Here is a 19,155-nt window from a genome sequence, read left to right on the forward strand (position 1 = left end):
GAAATTAATAGTGTACAAAATAATACATAAAATATTGTAAAACACGCATAAAAGGATCTAAGCCTAAAAAGAAAAATCCTCCACAGAGCCCAGTCAGTAAGGTTCTATACGCCATAAGATTGAAATAAAGCATTTTATTGTGCACCATAAGATTGGAAGAATCAATCTTATACCTAGCCAATTACCAATGGCTGATCAAAGTTCTAGCTCATAAATATCAAGTACAAATGTGAAAAACAAACTGAAATCTATAGGCCAAATTGGTAATAAAATAAAAATAAAAAAATAAAAAAAGAACATCTGCACGCCCGCACCAGCAGTAAAGCTAGTTTAGTGGAATTCTTTTCTCTCTTCTATCCCAATTTCTTTCTTTTTTTTTTTTTGGTCAAAGCCCAATTCTTTTTTATTCACGAAGTTTCTAGCAACTTCTGTTTTGCCTTCATTGCTGTTGGGTTTCATGCTCTTTCTAGTTTTCCGGCACCTGGAATTTTCCAGAAACGTCTTTGACTCGTTATAAACACGTCACTAACCCACGCCCTTCACCAACCAGTGAAGCCAAGCAAGAACTCTCCCTACCGACTCCAATTTGATTCCCTAGGCAGCCAAACAAAACCACATCAAGTTTTTTTTTTTTTTTAGGTTTCTTTCAATAAATTATAAAAAAATTATCTCAACCATGAATAGGTTTTTGGGAACGAAAAGTTTCATACTGTTCACTTTAACGAAAAAACATATTTTTACATTAAAAAGTCAATTATGATACTATTCATTTTACATTTTATTTTGTCCTTATCGTTAAAATTCAAAGTTTTCAAACCCTTTTCATTAGTTTTCCTTAGGTTTTTTTGAATAAATTATAAAAAAATTATCTCAATTATGAATCGAACCACAATCTTATATATCATGTTTTAAACATTATAATGTCATACCCCAACTTATGAATTCTTTTAAATATTCTATCAATTTTAAATGTTAAATGATGAGGTGCTAGGAATGTAGCTCACTCTTTTGACGCTCACTCTTTTGACAATTGGAATAAAAAATTATTAATTTTTTATTTACAATTAAAATCAATTAAAAAAAACCTCTCTCAGCCGCAGCCCTCCTCTCCCCTTCATCCCCAATCCTCCCTTAACCCCCCCCCCCCAACAATTTTCCGAGCAACCAAACAAACCAAAGCATATAATTTTTTCTAGAAAAAAAATTCAAACCTAAGTCGACAAATCACACGAGAGTGCAAACCCGATTTTTGATCCAAAAAACGTGAATTGAATGTGGATCCGGCAATTACAAGCAGGACGCGATTCCCAAACCTCACAAATCAAAATTTACAAACCCTTAAAATCCCAATAGATTTACGAGTTCCCGGAGTGGGATTCAAATCCCACGAAACCTTCATGGCCACTGGACCAAAACACTAGACTATTTCTCTACCAAAGAAAATTAAGATTTAATTTTTAATTTAAACCCATGATGTTATGGGTAAAATGATTTTTGGGCATCGGTGGAGACTATGCGCAGACCAATGAGAGAAGGTAATAGAGAAGACTCACAGACTACCTCACCGAAAAAATCTCATCCCCTGACTCCATCGAGTTCCTCCTCTTTCCCTAGAACGACGCCTTCCACTACTCCAAAATTCCTAGGTACTCGATTCCACCAGCAGCGACAACCACATCAGCAACGACAATGACGATTACGCAGCTTCAAATTCTCATGATGCACTCGAGAGCTCCCTTGCTGATCTTTAGAACCTTGACGACGGATAGATGAGGATTGGAAAAGTCTCGATCATCGCCAGGTCTAGGAATCGTGGGCGGGAAGCTCATACGGTAGCCTGATCTCGAGTTCAGGCCACGTGGAGCCAAGGGAACTCACCCTACACGCGGGGCCAAGGGACCCACCATCATCGCGTGGGGCCAAGGGGACCCACCCATCACGTGGCAGTACGGTACGGGCCCGCTCTCTGGCTCTGATACCATTTAGAATTATCAGAGAGACGGGCCATACGGCTCACTTCCAACAACACCGATATTGTCCCCAACTTGGTAATTACCACCTGCACAATCCGTCAGGTGTGGTGTTTTATCACAAAAGGCCTCGGTAATAGTTGGAGTGGGGTTAGGATATTTAAACTCTTCTTTTGTCATTGATACGGTCAATGTGAGACATTTCAACAATTTCCATGACAGAGGACTCGCCGCAGACAGCCATCAAGAAGCAACGAGAGAGACACGAGGAGAAATGGGGTTTTTAATAATTTTAATTTTTTCAGATTAAAAATTCTTGACTTATTTAATTTTTAAATTATGAGTGGGTCCCATTATTGCCAAGTTATCATTTAACAAATTTAATGGAGGTTGGACATTGCAACGAATTCATAAGTTAATGTATGACATTGTAATGTTTAATACATAAAGTATGAGATTGTGGTTCAACCATAGTTTATGTAGTTTTTATAATTTATTGTATTCTTTTTCAAAATGTTGCTTATCCCCAACTCTCAACAAGGCAACAACATCTTCAACCAATTATCTCTCAACTTGTGTGACCCTTTCAAGGATTTCCCATTCCCTTCCTCCTCATCACTCTCTACATTCCCTGATTTTTCAACAAACATCATCATTGTGTCTTTACTCATGATGATGTTCATCAAACTTTTCTTTGTTTAGTTTACTAGCCAAAAGGCATTTGGCTTGTTGTCCACTTGGCCACTAATTTGGCCACTATCCAACAGAAGAAGGATGAGGTGAAGGTGGGGGTGGAAGACAACAGGGTACTTCAGATCAGCGAAGAGAAGAATGTGGAGAAGGAGGACAAACACGACAAGTGGCATAGAGTGGTAAGGAGCAGAGGCAAGTTCTTGAAAGATTTCAGCTTCCGGAGAATGCAAAGGTCGATCAGATTAAGGCTGCCATGGAGAATGGAGTTCTGAGTGTGATCGTACCAAAGACAGAGGTGAAGAAGCCTGACGTCAAAGCCGTTGAAATCAATGGTTAATTAATAGTGAAATAATAAGATTATGAATGTTGTGTTCTTAGGAAATAAGATTATGAAATAGAGTGCCCAAAAAAGAGTGATTTGTGTAATTGTTTGTAAAATAATGACTTGTGCGTGGTTAATTTGATACAAATTTGGATTTACGCGTTTGAAAATAATATTAAGTGAGGATAATCGGAAAACAACTTTTGTAGTAAAAATTTAGATTTAAACTTTTTGGTAAAGTTCATTAGGTTTCATGTTCGAATGTGAAAGTTATATTATTTTTCTGTTACTTGTCATTTCACTCTATATTTTTTCACGCAGTATCATACCATTGCCAAGCCCCTTTCTCACTTCTCCCTCTTCGTCTCTCTACACCTACATCCCGTCTTCTCTCTCCTCTGTCTCACTTTCCATGCGCAAAACATTTTTGTGAGTTTTTAGATTTTAAAGCTCTGATTGGATCAGTTTGAATGAAAAGTTTTAACCAAGCTTCTAAAACTGGAGAAAGGATTTCTAGGCAGCAAAAGGCAAGACCCATGGCGTACAATTGAGATTTAAAAAAAAAATGGCTTTGAGATTTGTTGGTTAGGACTTAGGATGTCCTTCCCTCAATTGTGCGCAACTCTTAATATGCTTTCTTCGCAGGCAGGCGAATTGGAGACAATAGTATGCTTTTGAAGGAGTTTCTTAAAAAAACACTTTCAAACAAATTTGTATAGAATTTATATGCTACGACTAATAGTAGCCCTACTATTGTTCGAAATAGATTACCAATTCTAATTGTGATGTTTGTACTGTAAAATAATGTGATGCCTCGAACGAATGAGGATGGCTCAAGCCATGTATTGTGCCTTGAGAATGTGGGGTTGGGAAGCAATGTATCCAATTTTTCTTTCACTTTATCCTTCTTTTTTTTTGTTAAAGAAAGTACCATATGGTTCGTAAGCAAAGTATCCAAATCTTTTTCACTTTTTTCTTGATAAAGAGAAATACAAAATGGGTTCGAAAGCAATGCATCCCATTTTCTTTCCCTTTGTCTTTTTCTTGTTAAAAAAGAATGAAAATACCTTACTTCAAAATCACCTCCTCTTGAGGTAATGCTCGTTAAATATTTTTTTTTGCTTCTCTATTTATATTGTTAGAGAACTCTTATTAACCTTTCCCCATTGAAGTTATCTGCTCATTGCATTGCTGAGGTAACATAATATGTCCTCCTTGTGCATGATACCATTCAACATTCATATTTTCTAACAAATTCGTGAAGTAACAATGTCAGCACCAGACACATGAGTTGTTGTTGAATAAGGCATAGATTTCAGAATTTCACTTTTACTCTAGCGAACTGTTGCATTGGATTGATTTACAATACAGGTACGTATGTACATCTTGGAAACTTTATTTCTTTTCAATATTTGTTGTTTTAGGTGTTTATTTTTACCCATGTGTGACTAAGAAACAAAAGTGTTGGTGCCACGTTTTCTAAAATGTCCTTCTTTTTGAAATTCAAAATTACATGAAGTGCCATTGATCCACCAATTTATTCAAAAAGTAGCTCCGAAATCTAGCCTTCTTCAAACCAAATTTATTATTTTTATTAATCCAAAACAAAGACACATATTATTAAGTTATCAACCAATGACATGTGCCAAAAATTAAAATTAAAATAACCAAAACTAAAATAAAACGTACCATAAACTAGAATTAAACGTACCAACACTAAAACTAAACGTACCAATCAACAATATATACAAAATAATTCTCTCACTAAAATGTATACATAATAATTTCAAAATATAAACATCCACCATTTTCATTATCTTGGAGGTAAAATTATATTTTAATTTTAGGAGAAAAAAATATTTTTTACGAAGAAATTATAACAAAGAGATCATTTGATAAGCATCAGGTGGGACTTTGTGGCAAGGCTTCATATCGTTTCGGGTTTGAACTAAGTGATGCTTAGGCCATCTCCAACCAAAGAGTCCAGAGGGCCGAAAATAGCCCGAAAACGTTCTCCAACCGAGGGCTAGGCCAGAGGGCTCTGGAATCTGGGAGGACCCCACAGAATCGGAGAGGGCTAGAGGGCTGGAGGGCTGCAGCCAGCTAGCCCGGGGCTGGCTATTTTTTTTTAATGTTTTGTTATTCCTGTCGGTTATAACCGACATGAATACATTTATACTAAATAATAGCATGTATAACCGACAGGATTTCTTAAGAAAAAATTCAAATGCAACGACTACAAAATTTTTCATATAACTTCTCTTTTTTCCTATAACTTCTATTTCACAAAATTTATTTCATATTTCTTTTGAAATTCCATTTTTTTCCTATAACTTCTATTTCACAAATTTTTTTTCATATTTTTTTTAAATTTCATTTTTTTCCTATAACTTCCTAAGCCATTATACAACATTAAATTAAATTAAGTAACATGAAACAACATTAAACAATATGAAACAACATTAAATAACATTAACCAACATAAAAATTATACAACATGAAACTTAAATGGAGACGGTTTTTAAATGGGTTGAATTTAAGTTGTAGTTTTTAAATAATAAATTATGTTTGGCTCTATGACCCTCGGTTGGAGACGGTTTTCTGTGACAGGGCTAAAACGAGCCCTCTGGCCCTCGGTTGGAGACGGAGGTAAATATGGCCCCTGTATTGTTCATTAAAATATTAATATCTTGAAGAATCTTGGAGGGCCAGAGGGCTAAAACGAGCCCTCTTACCAGCCATCGGTTGGAGATGGCCTTAAGCCTTAAGTATGAGTCATAGAGGAAAAATAACAAAGATCTACACAAAACTCAAACAAAAGATAAAGATAGAAAAAAAAATAGATAAGTTTTCTGGCTGGGCTCAAAACTGTCATAAATAGTGGGCAATGGAGGAAGGAGACGCTTGAATTTTGAAACGAACCATGAGGGTTGCTGGGAAAAAAAAAAACTAGAGGAGGTGTGGGGTCTATGGTAATGGGATAAGGATGAATGAAAAAACAATAAAACAAAAATATAAAGAAATAAAATAATTGAAAAAACCTGATATATCAGGTTGCTTGCTGTATCGTGTAAGCTTGACAATGAGCTTACAATAATGTTGTTCAAATTCGCCTTTTTTGCAAGGATTGAACATAAAACCTCTAACTTACAAGTAAATAGAAATATCACTAAACCGTAATACTAAGTGATAATACAAATTTAAACAAGACAAAAATATATGATTATTAATGTTGAGTTGGGGTGCTTCTTTGGTTTAGGCATCAGAGCACTGAGCGCGGGACTTACAAAAGCCACCAACAAGGAGAAGCATTCCGGCCGTTGTCTTTGATTTCAGAAGGAAATGGAAATTATAATTGCAATTGCCTCAAAAATTGGAGAGTCCTTGGTCACACCAATAGGAACAGAGTTTGGCTATTTGGTTAATTACCATTCCAACCTGGAAAATCTTAAGGGTGAGATAAAAAAGCTTTTTGACAAGAAAGATGGAGTGCAGGGATTGGTAGATGCTGCCAAAAGGAATGGTAAAATCATCAAACCTGATGTTCACAGTTGGCTAAAGAATGTGAACGACGACATGGTCAAACAAGTGTTGCAGTTTGAGGATGAAATTAACAAGAAAAGGCGATGTGTGTATCGATTGAGCTTGAGTCGGAGAGCCTATAAGATTAAACAAGAAGTTCTTCAGCTCCAAAACGAAGGAGCATTTGAAAATGTGGCCCATCCTGCACCTCCACGAGAGATATGGTCAACATTCAAGAAAGGTTTTAAGGATTTCAAGTCCAGAATGGCATACATGAATGAGGTGATAGAGGGTTTGAAGAGGGAACGAGTACGAATGATCGGGATTTGTGGAATGGGGGGTGTGGGTAAAACCACAATGGTGAAAGAAATCATCGTAAGATTGGCAAAACTAGACTTGTTTGATAAAATTGTAATGGCAACTGTGTCTCAAAGTCCAAGTATTAGGATGACCCAGTCGGAAATTGCAGACAAAATAGGTTTGAAATTTGAGGAGGAATCCGAGTCCGGAAGAGCACTAAATCTACATGGGAGACTCATGGAAATAAAGAGGATCCTGATTGTATTAGATGATGTCTGGACAGAGCTTGATTTTGAGGCTATAGGACTCCCTTCTGGAGATGCTCATAAGGGGTGCAAAGTTTTGTTGACGTCACGAGATTCGGAAGTCTGCAACAGGATGGGAAGTCAACAAATTATTGCAGTCCCGACTTTAACAACAGAAGAATCACAGGAGCTCTTTCGAGAAATGGTAGGTGAATCCTTCAACGATCCTGATTTACGTTCCATTGCAAAAGAGGTTGTGCATGAATGTGGAGGTTTACCTATTGCAATTGTAACTGTTGGAAAAGCCCTAGAAAAGAAAAACAAGCGTGAATGGGATGATGCCCTTAATCAGTTGCGAAATTCTACCCCAGTGAACATTCCTGGAGTGAATGACAAAGTTTATTCTAGCATAAAATGGAGTTATGATAGATTGGAGAGTGATGAAGCCAGGTTATGTCTTTTACTTTGTTGTTTATTTCCAGAAGACTATGATATTCCAATTGAGTATTTGGTTCGATACGGGTGGGGTCGAGGATATTTTAGCAGCAGCTTTACTTTGGAAGATGCAAGAAATAGAGTGCATTCTTTGGTTGGCCAACTAAAAAGAAGGTTTTTGTTGCTAGATAGTGGCAAGAGTGAGGCTACAAAAATGCATGACGTAGTTCGCGATGTTGCCATATGGATTGCTTCAAGAGATCCACATGGATTTTTGATAAGAAGTGATGCTGAAAATAAAGGGTGGCCAAATTTAGCTACATATGACCATTACACTACAATCTCACTTGTTGGCGATTTGGAGATTCAAGATGGTTTGAAATGCCCAAAACTTGAGCTTCTACAGACGATGGAAGGACTTTTTTCAGAAGGTAGCATGGACAACATTTGTAAGGCGATGAAAGAACTGAAGGTTTTAGCTTTGGTGCAAATGAAAAACCGAGGCTCATCAAGCTCACTAGGATTACTGAAGAACCTGCGGACCTTGCTCCTAAATGGGTCTAAATTTGATGGCACGTCTACTGATGTTATTGGGAGTTTGGAGAATTTGGAAATCCTCAGCTTTCGTGATTGTGATTCCATGCGTGAGTTGCCGAGGGAAATTGGACGACTTAAACAGTTGAGGTTGTTAGATACGACAAACTGCAGGAATCTTGAGGTGATTTCACATGGTATCTTCTCCACCTTATGTAGACTTGAAGAGTTGTATATGCTTGGTAGCTTTAAGAAATGGGAAATTGGAAGAGGAAGAGAAGAAAAGGGGATGGCAAGCATTTCTGAGGTGATGTCTCTGTCTCATCATTTGAAGGTTCTATCCATAAATATACCCAGTGTCATCCACCTGTTGCCAAAAGACAAAGTCTTGAAAAGCCCAACAATAAGATTCGGTATATGCTTTGGAACATGGACACCTGTCTCTCATGCATTCAGAGAACGTTTGAGGACAACTTATGCATTCGAAAATTGTTTGACGATTGAAAAAAGTGATGCAAGGGAGTTGGAGGGGAGTCAAGCAGTTAGACTTTTGTTGAAAAAATCTAAAACATTGTATTTGTCAGAGGTTAAGAATTTCTCTGTCCTTACTAATTTAGACCAAGAAGGATTTCAAGATTTGAAAGATTTGAATCTTCGGTATTGTCCAAATATCGAGTATCTTGCAAATGGAACAAGTGGGTTTTTGACCAACCTAAGATTCCTTGAATTGGTATCTTGTGGTGTCTTAAAATATGCTTTTTCATTATCAGTAGCAAGAAACTTGGTACAACTCCAGAAATTAAGCATTGATAATTGTCATCAAATGGAAGAAATTGTGTCGAAGCATGGGAGGGAACATGAGGAGGAAGCCGATATGATATCTTTCCATAAATTAACCAATTTGAGTCTCTCGGGTCTAGGGAGTTTGGTTGGTTTCTTCCAAGCCAAGAAGCTATACTCCAACCAAGAGGTATGTCCCACTCTCCAATCTCTATGATATGAGGAGGCAGCCGACATGCGGAAATTTGAAATTGTTTAACTGATAATGATTTTTCTTTTTCAGGAAACAACGGCAAGGGTTGAGCATCAATCTGCAGGCATATTTGAAAAAGCAATATTTCCATCAAAGTGCATTTCCTGGTTTCCAAGTTTAGTACAGGTAGAATTGATGCTTATAATGTTTGAAGGCGTGCTATTTGATCTGAAAATCCATGACCAGACAACTGCAATGTTTCCCCAGTTACGTAAGTTGAAGATATACGATTGTTTGTTTACACACTTGTGGAAAAACATTCCGTCTGGATTTCAAGGCTTTCAAAATTTGAGATACTTGGAAGTAAATGGATGTTGGGGTCTAAAATATGTGTTCTCGCATTTAATTGCCCGAGAACTTTTGAATCTTGAAGAGGTAAAGATATCAATATGTCCGGACATGGAAACTATAGTCAGAATCACAGAGCAAAATGAAGAAGAGGCGACAAAATACATGATTTTGTTTCCGAAACTGAAAAATATGCACGTGGAAGGATGTGAAAATTTGAAGACATTGAAGTTGGAGAATAACTTGAAGAAGGATTCAACAAGTCATGATTTCAGCACTTCTCCAACACGTTCATCAAATTGGTGCCCTGCTGGATGTGGATGCGCACCATATTCAAGACCAAACGCCCACCGCCCCATTGAAATATTGCCACGTCCAATTAATCCGGAGGTAAGCTTTTAAATCAGGTGCAATTAACCTCTATAAGTACAACTTTTAATTATTATTGTATCATCTTGTTGATCGTGTTTAATTTTCTAGGTTACACCAACTGATCTTGAGGACTCAAATGATTATGATAATCTCGAAAATCTTACTGTATGTGGCTGTTATTCAATGGAAGTGATTTTCCAACTAAAGGGGCCGAAGCATGAAGAAAGTAGTCACTCCGTTGAAGCATTCAATAAATTGAGATCCTTGCGGTTAGATATTTTGCCAAGTTTAACGCGTGTTTGGGAGACGGGTAGTTCACAACCGATGTTGACAGGAAGCAGCTTCGGAAACTTGAAATCGCTGCACGTCTCTTATTGCGACCAGTTGAAATACTTGTTTTCATCGTCCATAGTCAAACTTCTTGTGAGTATAGAGGACATAAAAGTTGTATTCTGTGAGAAGATGGAAGAAATCGTTGCCGCAGAAGAAGAAACTGATGAAACAATTACATTACCTAAAGTGAAGTCCATCAACCTTATAAGTCTGCCAAAACTCAAGTATTTTTGTGGTGAAGCTTATACTTTGAAGTTGCCGTCTTTGGAGTTATTGGAGGTTAGGAAAGTCCAAAACTTAAGGCTATTTGCTAAAAAGCTTGTTGACACACATCCCCGATTGCAAGTACGCACCGCGTTGGGAGTGGCTGAATGGAAGGAGGACCTCAACGCCACTCTAAGGAATATTTACGACACAAGGTATGCTTTAATTTAAGGTTTCTAATTTTCAATCACTTATGTGTGCATATTTAAAGATGTTTTTTTTTTAACGTCTCTCTTTTAAATCTTGATGTATACGTGGAATTTCTGAAGTTTTTACAAAAGAATATATAATAGCATACATATATTAATGTATATGTGTGTGTGTATGCGAGTATGTGCACACTAAAGTGTATTTAAATATTTTTTTTTTTTGAAAACTCAATTATATCTCAAGAAAACATCGTCTTTTATTTCTAATACAGTAAGGATGAAGATAACGAAATCGACAGTGAGGATGAAGATGACGAAATCGACAATGAGGATGAGGATGAAGATGACGAAATTGACGGCAAGGATGATGATGACAAAATCGATGGCAAGGATGAAGATGACGAAACCAACAGGGAGGACGAACACCGTTGATTGATCAAGCACAAAGGTTAGCATGTTTCCATCTCCAACTTCTTCTAGGTTTAGTAAAAACTGATGAAAATTATATATATAGTACTCAAAAAAGTATTCTACCATGTTTTATATAATATATACATACATGTATAGCACTTGAAAAATTGAACAGTTAATATATACATACATGTATAGCACTTAAAAATTGAACAGTTTGGATCTAAAACCACAATCTGCTACCTGATTCATTTTTTCGAGGTACCTAATAGCAGTTAAGGTGTGAGGAAGAAGCTTTTTAGATTACCAACTGCCTCAAGAGAAACCTTTATCACAAACACATATACAATAAACATAACCGTAGTGCTAAGTGGCCTAAAAATTAATTTATCCTTAAACCGCTATTTTTGGAAAAACATATACAATAAGCACAAGCGTTTCAACTTATTCCAATTTCAGTGATTTCTAATATTCTCCAATGCATGCAGGAAAAGAGTTTAAAGAACGTTGTGGCTCCAGCAATTCGTTTACCATATCATATGCACAAACCAATAAAAGGACATTTTTTGTTGCACCAGAATTTCATTCCAAAAATACTATTTATGTTGCTTATTTTATGTACCATAAATTTCGATTGCGATTATTACTGTTTGTTTCTAAATTCGCATCATTAGTGTTTGCTTATTTGTGCTCGAGGTTGATTATACACGTGTAAGCTGAATCACATGTTTGTAGAATGGACAAGCTGAATAAAATCTGTTTGCCCCCTAAATGTAATGGAAATCATATGTATCTAGGCATGCTTAATATTTGATAAAGAAAAACATTTCTCAAATAAATGTCCACTCACACCTCCGGCAAGCTCTCCCTTGAGGAGCCTTGTCTACCAAATAGGTAAACATCTACTGGACAGCAGGCGATTCAAAACCATAGCAAACTGCTGAATACAACTAGAGGAAACAAGGAATCAGGCTAAGCTATTGTCTTCATCATAACATGATTTTGGCCCCCATTTTCTAATTTCCTACCACATTTTCACATTCTTTCCATGAATTTTATGATTCCTATGCAACGGAGTTCATTCATCGCCTATTCACAACAATACAAGGTTCTACAGATTTCAATCCCACACCATGTTATAGACATGCTTCAACTATCAACCGGGAACGTAATCGTTAGGGGTTTCAACAACTTCACAGATACAACAATTACTATAAGTCTCATCTCCGACATTCATACAGAAAATCGAATAAAATTCGAAATCAAGAATCAATCCCAAAACTGAAAGTTGAAAATTTGGAAAAAGAACTTACATTGGAGAACAGCCCACGAGAAGAGTATCATTTCTACCTCTTGGGTCGAGGTCCAATTCCGGCGATATTGGCCGGAAACCCCTGGGTCACCGTTTCTTAGATTTGAAGTTGAGGAAAATCGCCTACGAATTTATAGAAACTAACTTGGGGGATAGGATAAGGGACGGCAAGAGCATTCTGGGTGTGTAGTTTGAGAGCCTTTGGTGACCAGTGGACGACAGAGCTGTTGCGTCGGCACTCGGCAGTCTTCGGCTTGCTGTTAAATGGGGCTCCTGTTGCAGCGCAGCGCAAAAGAGAAGGAGGAGAGAGGATACGGGAGAAGGAGAGAAAATGGGTTTCTCCCACCTTTTACATTAATTCTTTTCCACATTTTTTTATAGAATAAACGATAATATCTATCATCAAAAGTGTGTTTGGTACGTGAGATGAGAAGGAACATGTTTTGATAATAATAATGGCTAGAAGTAATATAGTTCAAATTTGTTTTTGATGATTATTGAATATAAGATTTCTCTTACAAGTTACAAATAAAAATGAATATCATTAATTTTTTTTTCACTTTTAATACACAAGTAAATAAAAAGAAACAAAATGAAAATGAAAAGAAATAAAATAATTTGAAATAGAAATGAAAATTAAAGGTAAATTGACAGCATAAGGTAATCAACCATGGTAATACAAAATTATTATACTATCCTTAAACATTGTAGTGCCATGGAATCTTCATTTTAGCTTTGAATTTCCTTCTGCTTACACTCACGCGTTCATATTGATGAGCACTACGAGAAAATATTAAGATTATAGGTCATACTCATACGTTCGTTTTTGTTGAGAATTTTTTTGAAGGATTTTGCAATATGGCAGCCATGATTTGCAAAGCCCACCATCGTAGAGCTCGATATCGGCCTGACTTGTGGAGCCACCATCGCAAAGAAGAACCTGGAAAGCTCAATCCTTGTCTTTTTCTTATATAAGTGTCATTTTGGTGAACCAAATGTTCCGATTACAACATCCAAAATACCACAATGTGATTTTTTTCATACTACAATTGGATTGCATCTTAAAATTATGAAGTCTTGGAGCATTGGTCATGCCATCATGCTGATTTGTGTTGGATTTTGTTAGAGATCGTAATTAATCAATCACCCTTTTTGTGTCTCCCTTCAAAAGCTCAAATTGCAATCTGAACTCCCTAGCAAATAAGAGCCCAATTTGACAACCAAAATCTTCATCGTTCGAGCATCAATGTTCTCTTAAATTCACTACGAGCAAACCGCCATGAAATCTCCTTCATGGACATCTCATAAAATTCGAACGATACAAAGAAGATTAGTATGACTCCTAAGCTAGGATTACACGTATGAATCGTAAAATAGTTCCTCCTCCACTCTTTGATTCTCTCTTTCACTGGCTAACAATATTTTACTCTACCTTTTCACCCTAAGTAAGAAATGAGCATTTTGTTAGCATCTTTTTGAAAATTTCAAATTTGATCCTAATATCTCTTTTGCACTATTTGACTGAACGACAAATTTTGATTGTCTAAATATTTATATCAAACTACAAATAATATTGATATTATATATTTATAATGTGACTAGAATTGTAGTACCCAACATATATATCTTGAAATAAATTTTGTTGTCTATGAAGTGGCCAACTCGACCCTCTCCTATACTCTTTGAGTTTGTATAAATATATCATTGTTTAACAATTGACATTCAGTACTGCGATTTAGTGATATTCATTATCAGGTTCGAATCTTAGGAGTGACGAGTTTGTGTAAATATATCATTGTATTAAATAAAAATAAAAAAAATAAAAAAAAAACAAAATATTTTTTTTGGTCGGACAAAAACACGAAAATGCCCTTAAAGCCCAAAGTGACCCCTCTACCCTGCCGCTGCCTGCAAGTTCTTTCCTCGCCCCTGTTTCTACGTCCAATTAATCTGGAGGTAAGCTTTTAAATCAGGTTCAATTAACCTCTATAAGTACATCTTTTAATTAGTATTGTGTCATCTTGTTGATCGTGTTTAATTTTCTAGGTTACACAACCTAATCTTGAGGACCCAAATGATGATGATAATCTCGAAAATCTTCCTCTAATTAACTGTAATTCGATGGAAGTGATTTTTCAACTAAAGGGACCGGTGCATGAAGAAAGTAGTCACTCCATTGAAGCATTCAATAAATTGAGGTCCTTGCGGTTAGATATATTGCCAAGTTTAACGCGTGTTTGGGAGACGGGTAGTTCACAACCGATGTTCACAGGAAGCAGCTTCGGAAACTTGAAATCGCTGCGGGTTGTTGCACCGATGAAATAATTACATTACCTAAAGTGAAGTCCATCAATCTTAAATGTCGACCAAAACTCAAGTATTTTTATAGTGAAACTTATACTTTGAAGTTGCCGTCTTTGGAGTTATTGGCGGTTACTGACGTGCAAAACTTAAGCCTATTAGCTCCAAAGCTTATTGCCACACATCCCCGATTGCAAGTATACACCGCGTTGAGAGTGGCTGAATGGATGGGGGACCTCAATGCCACTCTAAGGAATATTTACGTAACACTAAAATATGTTTTTTTTTTTTTTTTTTGTAAACTCGAATTATATCTCAAGAAAACATCTCTCTTTTATTTCTAATACCAAGAATAATGAAGGTGACGGAATTCTACTAGACACCATATAACGAGGATGTTAACAATCACAAAAGGTTATGGCTTCGGCTATTCGCTTACTTTCATATGTACAAACCAATAAGATGTCATTTGTTGCACCAGAATTTCATTCTAAAGATTCTGTTTCCGTTGCTTACTATATGTATAATTAATTTCGATTGCGATTATTACTGTTTGAATTCATCTCTCGACTGCCTATGGGGACGTCACGGTGGACACCAAAATGGAGGTGTGATGACCTGCATCTGGAAAGTGACGTAGCCATAACGTGCATGCAAATATAATTTAATAAAATAACTTCAAATGATCTACTGAAAAATCGGCACAGTTTCCTTTGGAATTAGGTTTTGGCCCCCAAATTTAAAACCTGCTGAAAAGTTATAATTATTTCAAAACCACATCCCCGACACCTAATGGGTTATCAACCCTCCACTACATGCACGTATACTCCAATATACTTACTGTTGGTATAGCATACAATTTCATACACTAGTCATAGTTAGTGTAAGGTTACACATACATGATACATGCTAGTGTAAACTGAAGATAAAACCATACATTAGCTGTAGCTAGTGTAAGCTGAAAAATATAATCATACACTAGCCGTAGCCGGTGTAAGCTGAATGGGCATGCTCACAGTAGGGACAAGATGACTATACTGTAGTATAAATCGTACACGTGTAAGCTGAATAACATGTCCGTAGCATGGACAAGTTGAATATTCTTTAATATTAACCATACACATGCGGAATGACATGTTTGTAGTATGGACAAGCTGAATATACTGTAATATTGACTATACACGTCTACAACAACAACAACAACAACAACAAAGCCTTTTCCCCCTAAGTGGGGTCGGCATTGACTATACACGTCTAAGCTAAATAATATTATCAAACACTGGTTATGGCTAGCTAGTGTAAGCTGAATATGTTCATACACTGTAAGGTCTGGTATTAATTCATAAAATCTATTCTTCCCCTAAACGTAACGGAAATCATATGTATCTAGGCATGCTTAATATTTGATAAAGAAAAACATTTCTGAAATAAATGTCCACTGACAGCTCCGGCTAGCTCTCCCCCTTGAGGAGCCTTGTCTACCAAAAAGGCAATTTCAAGCAACTTCAAGAGATAATTTGACCACGTTGCGGAAGTATGACACCAAACGGTTGAGACCCAGAAGACATCCAAGAGTTTTTGGAGAAACAGAACGCTCACTGAAGATATGTGTTCTATTTCTATAGCACGCTTACCCCAAACAAAACACAGGTTATGGAAAGGAAAATAACATTAAGAAATGCAAAAGATTGGGGAGATGCTAAAGAACTCATCTCCGGTCCTGGAAATAATGCATACAATATTGCTCTACCAATTAAACCAAATCTTATGACTCTAGTGACAAGCTAGAAAGCCACAAAAACCCCAAGCCTTGCAGGGAACCCAAAACCAAAGCAAACTACCGAAATGAACCCGATTCGAGCCAAGAAATGACAATTGCTTATGTAAAAATAAATTAATCAAATTAAACAAGGAAAACTTTACACTACTCAAACAAGAAATGACAAACCCGATTCTAGTTGAATACAACTAGAATAAACAAGGAATCAGGCTATGCAATTTCCTACCACATTTTCACATCAACGTGATTGTTAGGGGTTTCAACAACTTCACAGAATTACCACAAATCTCATCTCCGGCATTCAGACAGAAAAATCGAATAAAAGTTCGAAATCAAGAATCGATCCCAAAACTGAAAGTTGAAATTTTGGAAAAAGAACTTACATCAGAGGGCATTCCATGAGGAGAAGATCATTTTTACCTCTTGGGTCGAGGACATTCCACGGTGAGCCTGCATAAATGAACCAATTAAACAAAGAAATGAAAACCGAATAACTCGGAAGCTAAAGCATCACAGATAGAAAATTGCATATACCTAACTAAAAATGCACAACCTAATGAGATGTGGTAGTCTAAGTGTATAACACAAGGGTGAGAAGTACTCTAGTGCTCACACACTGAAGCCACAAGACTACCAAATAATGTAGCTTTAGAAATATCATTCGTTGTTTTGCACACAATCATACATGCTCATCAGAACATAGTATGATCTCCAACGGAAATAGAAGTGACACAGGTGAAAGTCAAAATAAACAAACAAATAATAGTGTACGAGAAGGCCCTAAAGAATTGCTCTAACTAAGAGACAAGCTTAAATTAGAGTAAATTGTAGCTATGGTCCCTTAACTTTAACTCAATTGGAGCAATGGTCCCTCAACTCATCAAAACATGCAGCTATGGTCCCTTAACTACAAATCCATTACCATTGGTCCCTCAACTCATCAAAACGTGCAGTTATGGTCCCTCGACTAAAAATTCATTACCATTGGTCCCTCAACTTTAATTCAATTGGAGAAATGGTCCCTTAGCTTTAACCCAATTGTAGCAATGGTCCTTCCAACCACAACAACAACAACAAAGCCTTTTCCCACTAAGTGGGGTCGGCTATATGAATCCTAGAACACCATTGCGCTCGGTTTTGTGTCATGTCCTCCGTTAGATCCAAGTACTCAAGTCTTTTCTTAGGGTCTCTTCCAAAGTTTTCCTAGGTCTTCCTCTACCCCTTCGGCCCTGAACCTCTGTCCCGTAGTCACATTTTCGAACCGGAGCGTCAGTAGGCCTTCTTTGCACATGTCCAAACCACCGGAACCGATTTTCTCTCATATTTCCTTCAATTTTGGCTACTCCTACTTTACCTCGGATATCCTCATTCCCAATCTTATCCTTTCTTGTGTGCCCATACATCCCACGAAGCATCCTCATCTCCGCTACACCCATTTTGTGTACGTGTTGATGTTTCACCGCCCAACATTCTGTGCCATACATCGCTGACCTTATTGCCATCCTATAAAATTTTCCCTTGAGCTTCAGTGGCCTACGACAGTCACACAACACGCCGGATGCACTCTTACACTTCATCCATTCAGCTTGTATTCTATGGTTGAGATCTCCATCTAATTCTCCGTTCTCTTGCAAGATAGATCCTAGGTAGCGAAAACGGTCACTTTTTGTGATCTTCGCTAGATTGCTCCGGTCATTAGTGTGGATAAGTATATAAATGGATAGAGATAGGAAAGCAAACACAAGATGTACGTGGTTCACCCAGATTGGCTACGTCCACGGAATAAAGGAGTTCTCATTAATTGTGAAGGGTTTACACAAGTACATAGGTTCAAGTTCTCCTTTAGTGAGTACAAGTGAATGATTTAGTACAAATGACATTAGGAAATATTGTGGGATAATGATCTCGTAGCCACGAAACTTCTAAGTACCCGAGTGTGGTATCGTCTTGACTTGCCTTATCTGTCTCATAGGTAGATGTGGCATCCTCTCTGGAAGTACTCTTCCTCCATCCAGGGGTGGTATCTGTAACTAGTGGAGATGCACAAGGTAATGTATCAATTTCACTTGAAGCTTACTTGTAGTTTCATGCTTGGTCAAGCGCGATACAAACCATGTAGTAGGAGTCCCCCAAGTCGCCGAGCTAGGGGATCTGCTGAAAGAGGTGACAGACAAGGTAAGCAATCAGAGCTCCGGCTGATTGTTCACATTCTCCCTATCTTGCAGGCAGCATGAAGGATAAAGAGAAGAAAAATGAGAAGAGATGATATGGGATACTTTTGCTTTAGAATAATTAACTTTCCACAGGCTTATTCTTGAACTGGGCTGGAGGGTTTTCTGGTTTCCTCCAGAGTATAAGGCCGATTGAAGAATTTGAGGGTCAAAACAAGTCCATCAAATCTAGAGTACGTTCGACCCTGCTGATATGGGATACTTTTGCTTTTGACAGAGTAGTGGATGTATCGGCACGTGTGCTGTTACGCTTGTCTCCACATGCTTCCTTGTATCCTTCTCACTTGCCCTATCTGTTCCTCAGGCAGATGCGGTATCTTCTCTGGAAGCATAAGATGTTGAAGATGAGTACTTGAGAGCAATGTCAGGTAAGTAATCAGGTAAGGGTTCCAGGCAGTCAGTTCCTGGCTGGAAGCTTGATTCCAAGTGCTGACTGATTGCTCTCTTTCTCCTTGTCTTGCAGGTAAGAACAAGGCCAAGGGAAAAGACAGGGAAAAAGCATGATATGGGATACTCTTGCTTTTAACCCTGATGATATGAAATATTCTTGCTCTAGTATAGCTTGTTTACAGAGGTATTATCGGGGGGAAAGAAAGCTGAATATTTCGAAAGGCTTCGTTGGGAGTGCCCTCTTAGATAAGGGAAAGGGTTGAGCATTTT

General features: G+C 37.3%; 1 protein-coding gene, 1 non-coding gene and 4 pseudogenes across 12 annotated transcripts in view; 5 read left to right on the forward strand and 1 right to left on the reverse strand.

Moving 5' to 3' along the window:
• The window catches only part of LOC126589103 (disease resistance protein At4g27190-like), a 93,410-nt pseudogene extending 81,700 nt beyond the window's left edge, over nt 1–11,710 (forward strand).
• Nucleotides 1–19,155, forward strand: part of LOC126589109 (disease resistance protein At4g27190-like) — a 98,546-nt pseudogene that overhangs the window by 50,864 nt on the left and 28,527 nt on the right.
• Nucleotides 1–19,155, forward strand: part of LOC126589107 (disease resistance protein At4g27190-like) — a 77,772-nt pseudogene that overhangs the window by 29,694 nt on the left and 28,923 nt on the right.
• Nucleotides 1–19,155, reverse strand: part of LOC126589164 (uncharacterized) — a 42,811-nt gene that overhangs the window by 18,254 nt on the left and 5,402 nt on the right. For 2 of the 11 annotated variants that reach the window (XR_007611716.1, XM_050254390.1), the window contains 2 exons: nt 16,685–16,714; nt 15,740–16,103 (listed from right to left, as the gene is read on the reverse strand). The exons of 1 other annotated variant lie outside the window; for it this stretch is intronic. Coding sequence is in view for 5 of the 10 variants with exons in the window: in XM_050254390.1 (XP_050110347.1) it covers nt 15,980–16,103; nt 16,685–16,714 (154 nt within the window). In the remaining 5 variants the exon portion in view is untranslated. Of the gene's footprint in view, nt 1–14,835; nt 15,109–15,739; nt 16,114–16,647; nt 16,715–19,155 lie in introns of those variants that run through there. 8 more of the 11 variants (XR_007611711.1, XM_050254389.1, XR_007611712.1 and 5 more) reach the window with 5 other exon arrangements.
• Nucleotides 2,484–3,200, forward strand: LOC126589157 (18.5 kDa class I heat shock protein-like; annotated as a pseudogene).
• On the forward strand, nt 13,468–13,571 carry LOC126591653 (U6 spliceosomal RNA). The gene has a single exon (XR_007612468.1). It is a non-coding gene; the product is annotated as a U6 spliceosomal RNA (small nuclear RNA).

The sequence above is a fragment of the Malus sylvestris genome, chromosome 11 (assembly GCF_916048215.2).
Source record: "Malus sylvestris chromosome 11, drMalSylv7.2, whole genome shotgun sequence".
Lineage (NCBI taxonomy): Eukaryota > Viridiplantae > Streptophyta > Magnoliopsida > Rosales > Rosaceae > Malus > Malus sylvestris.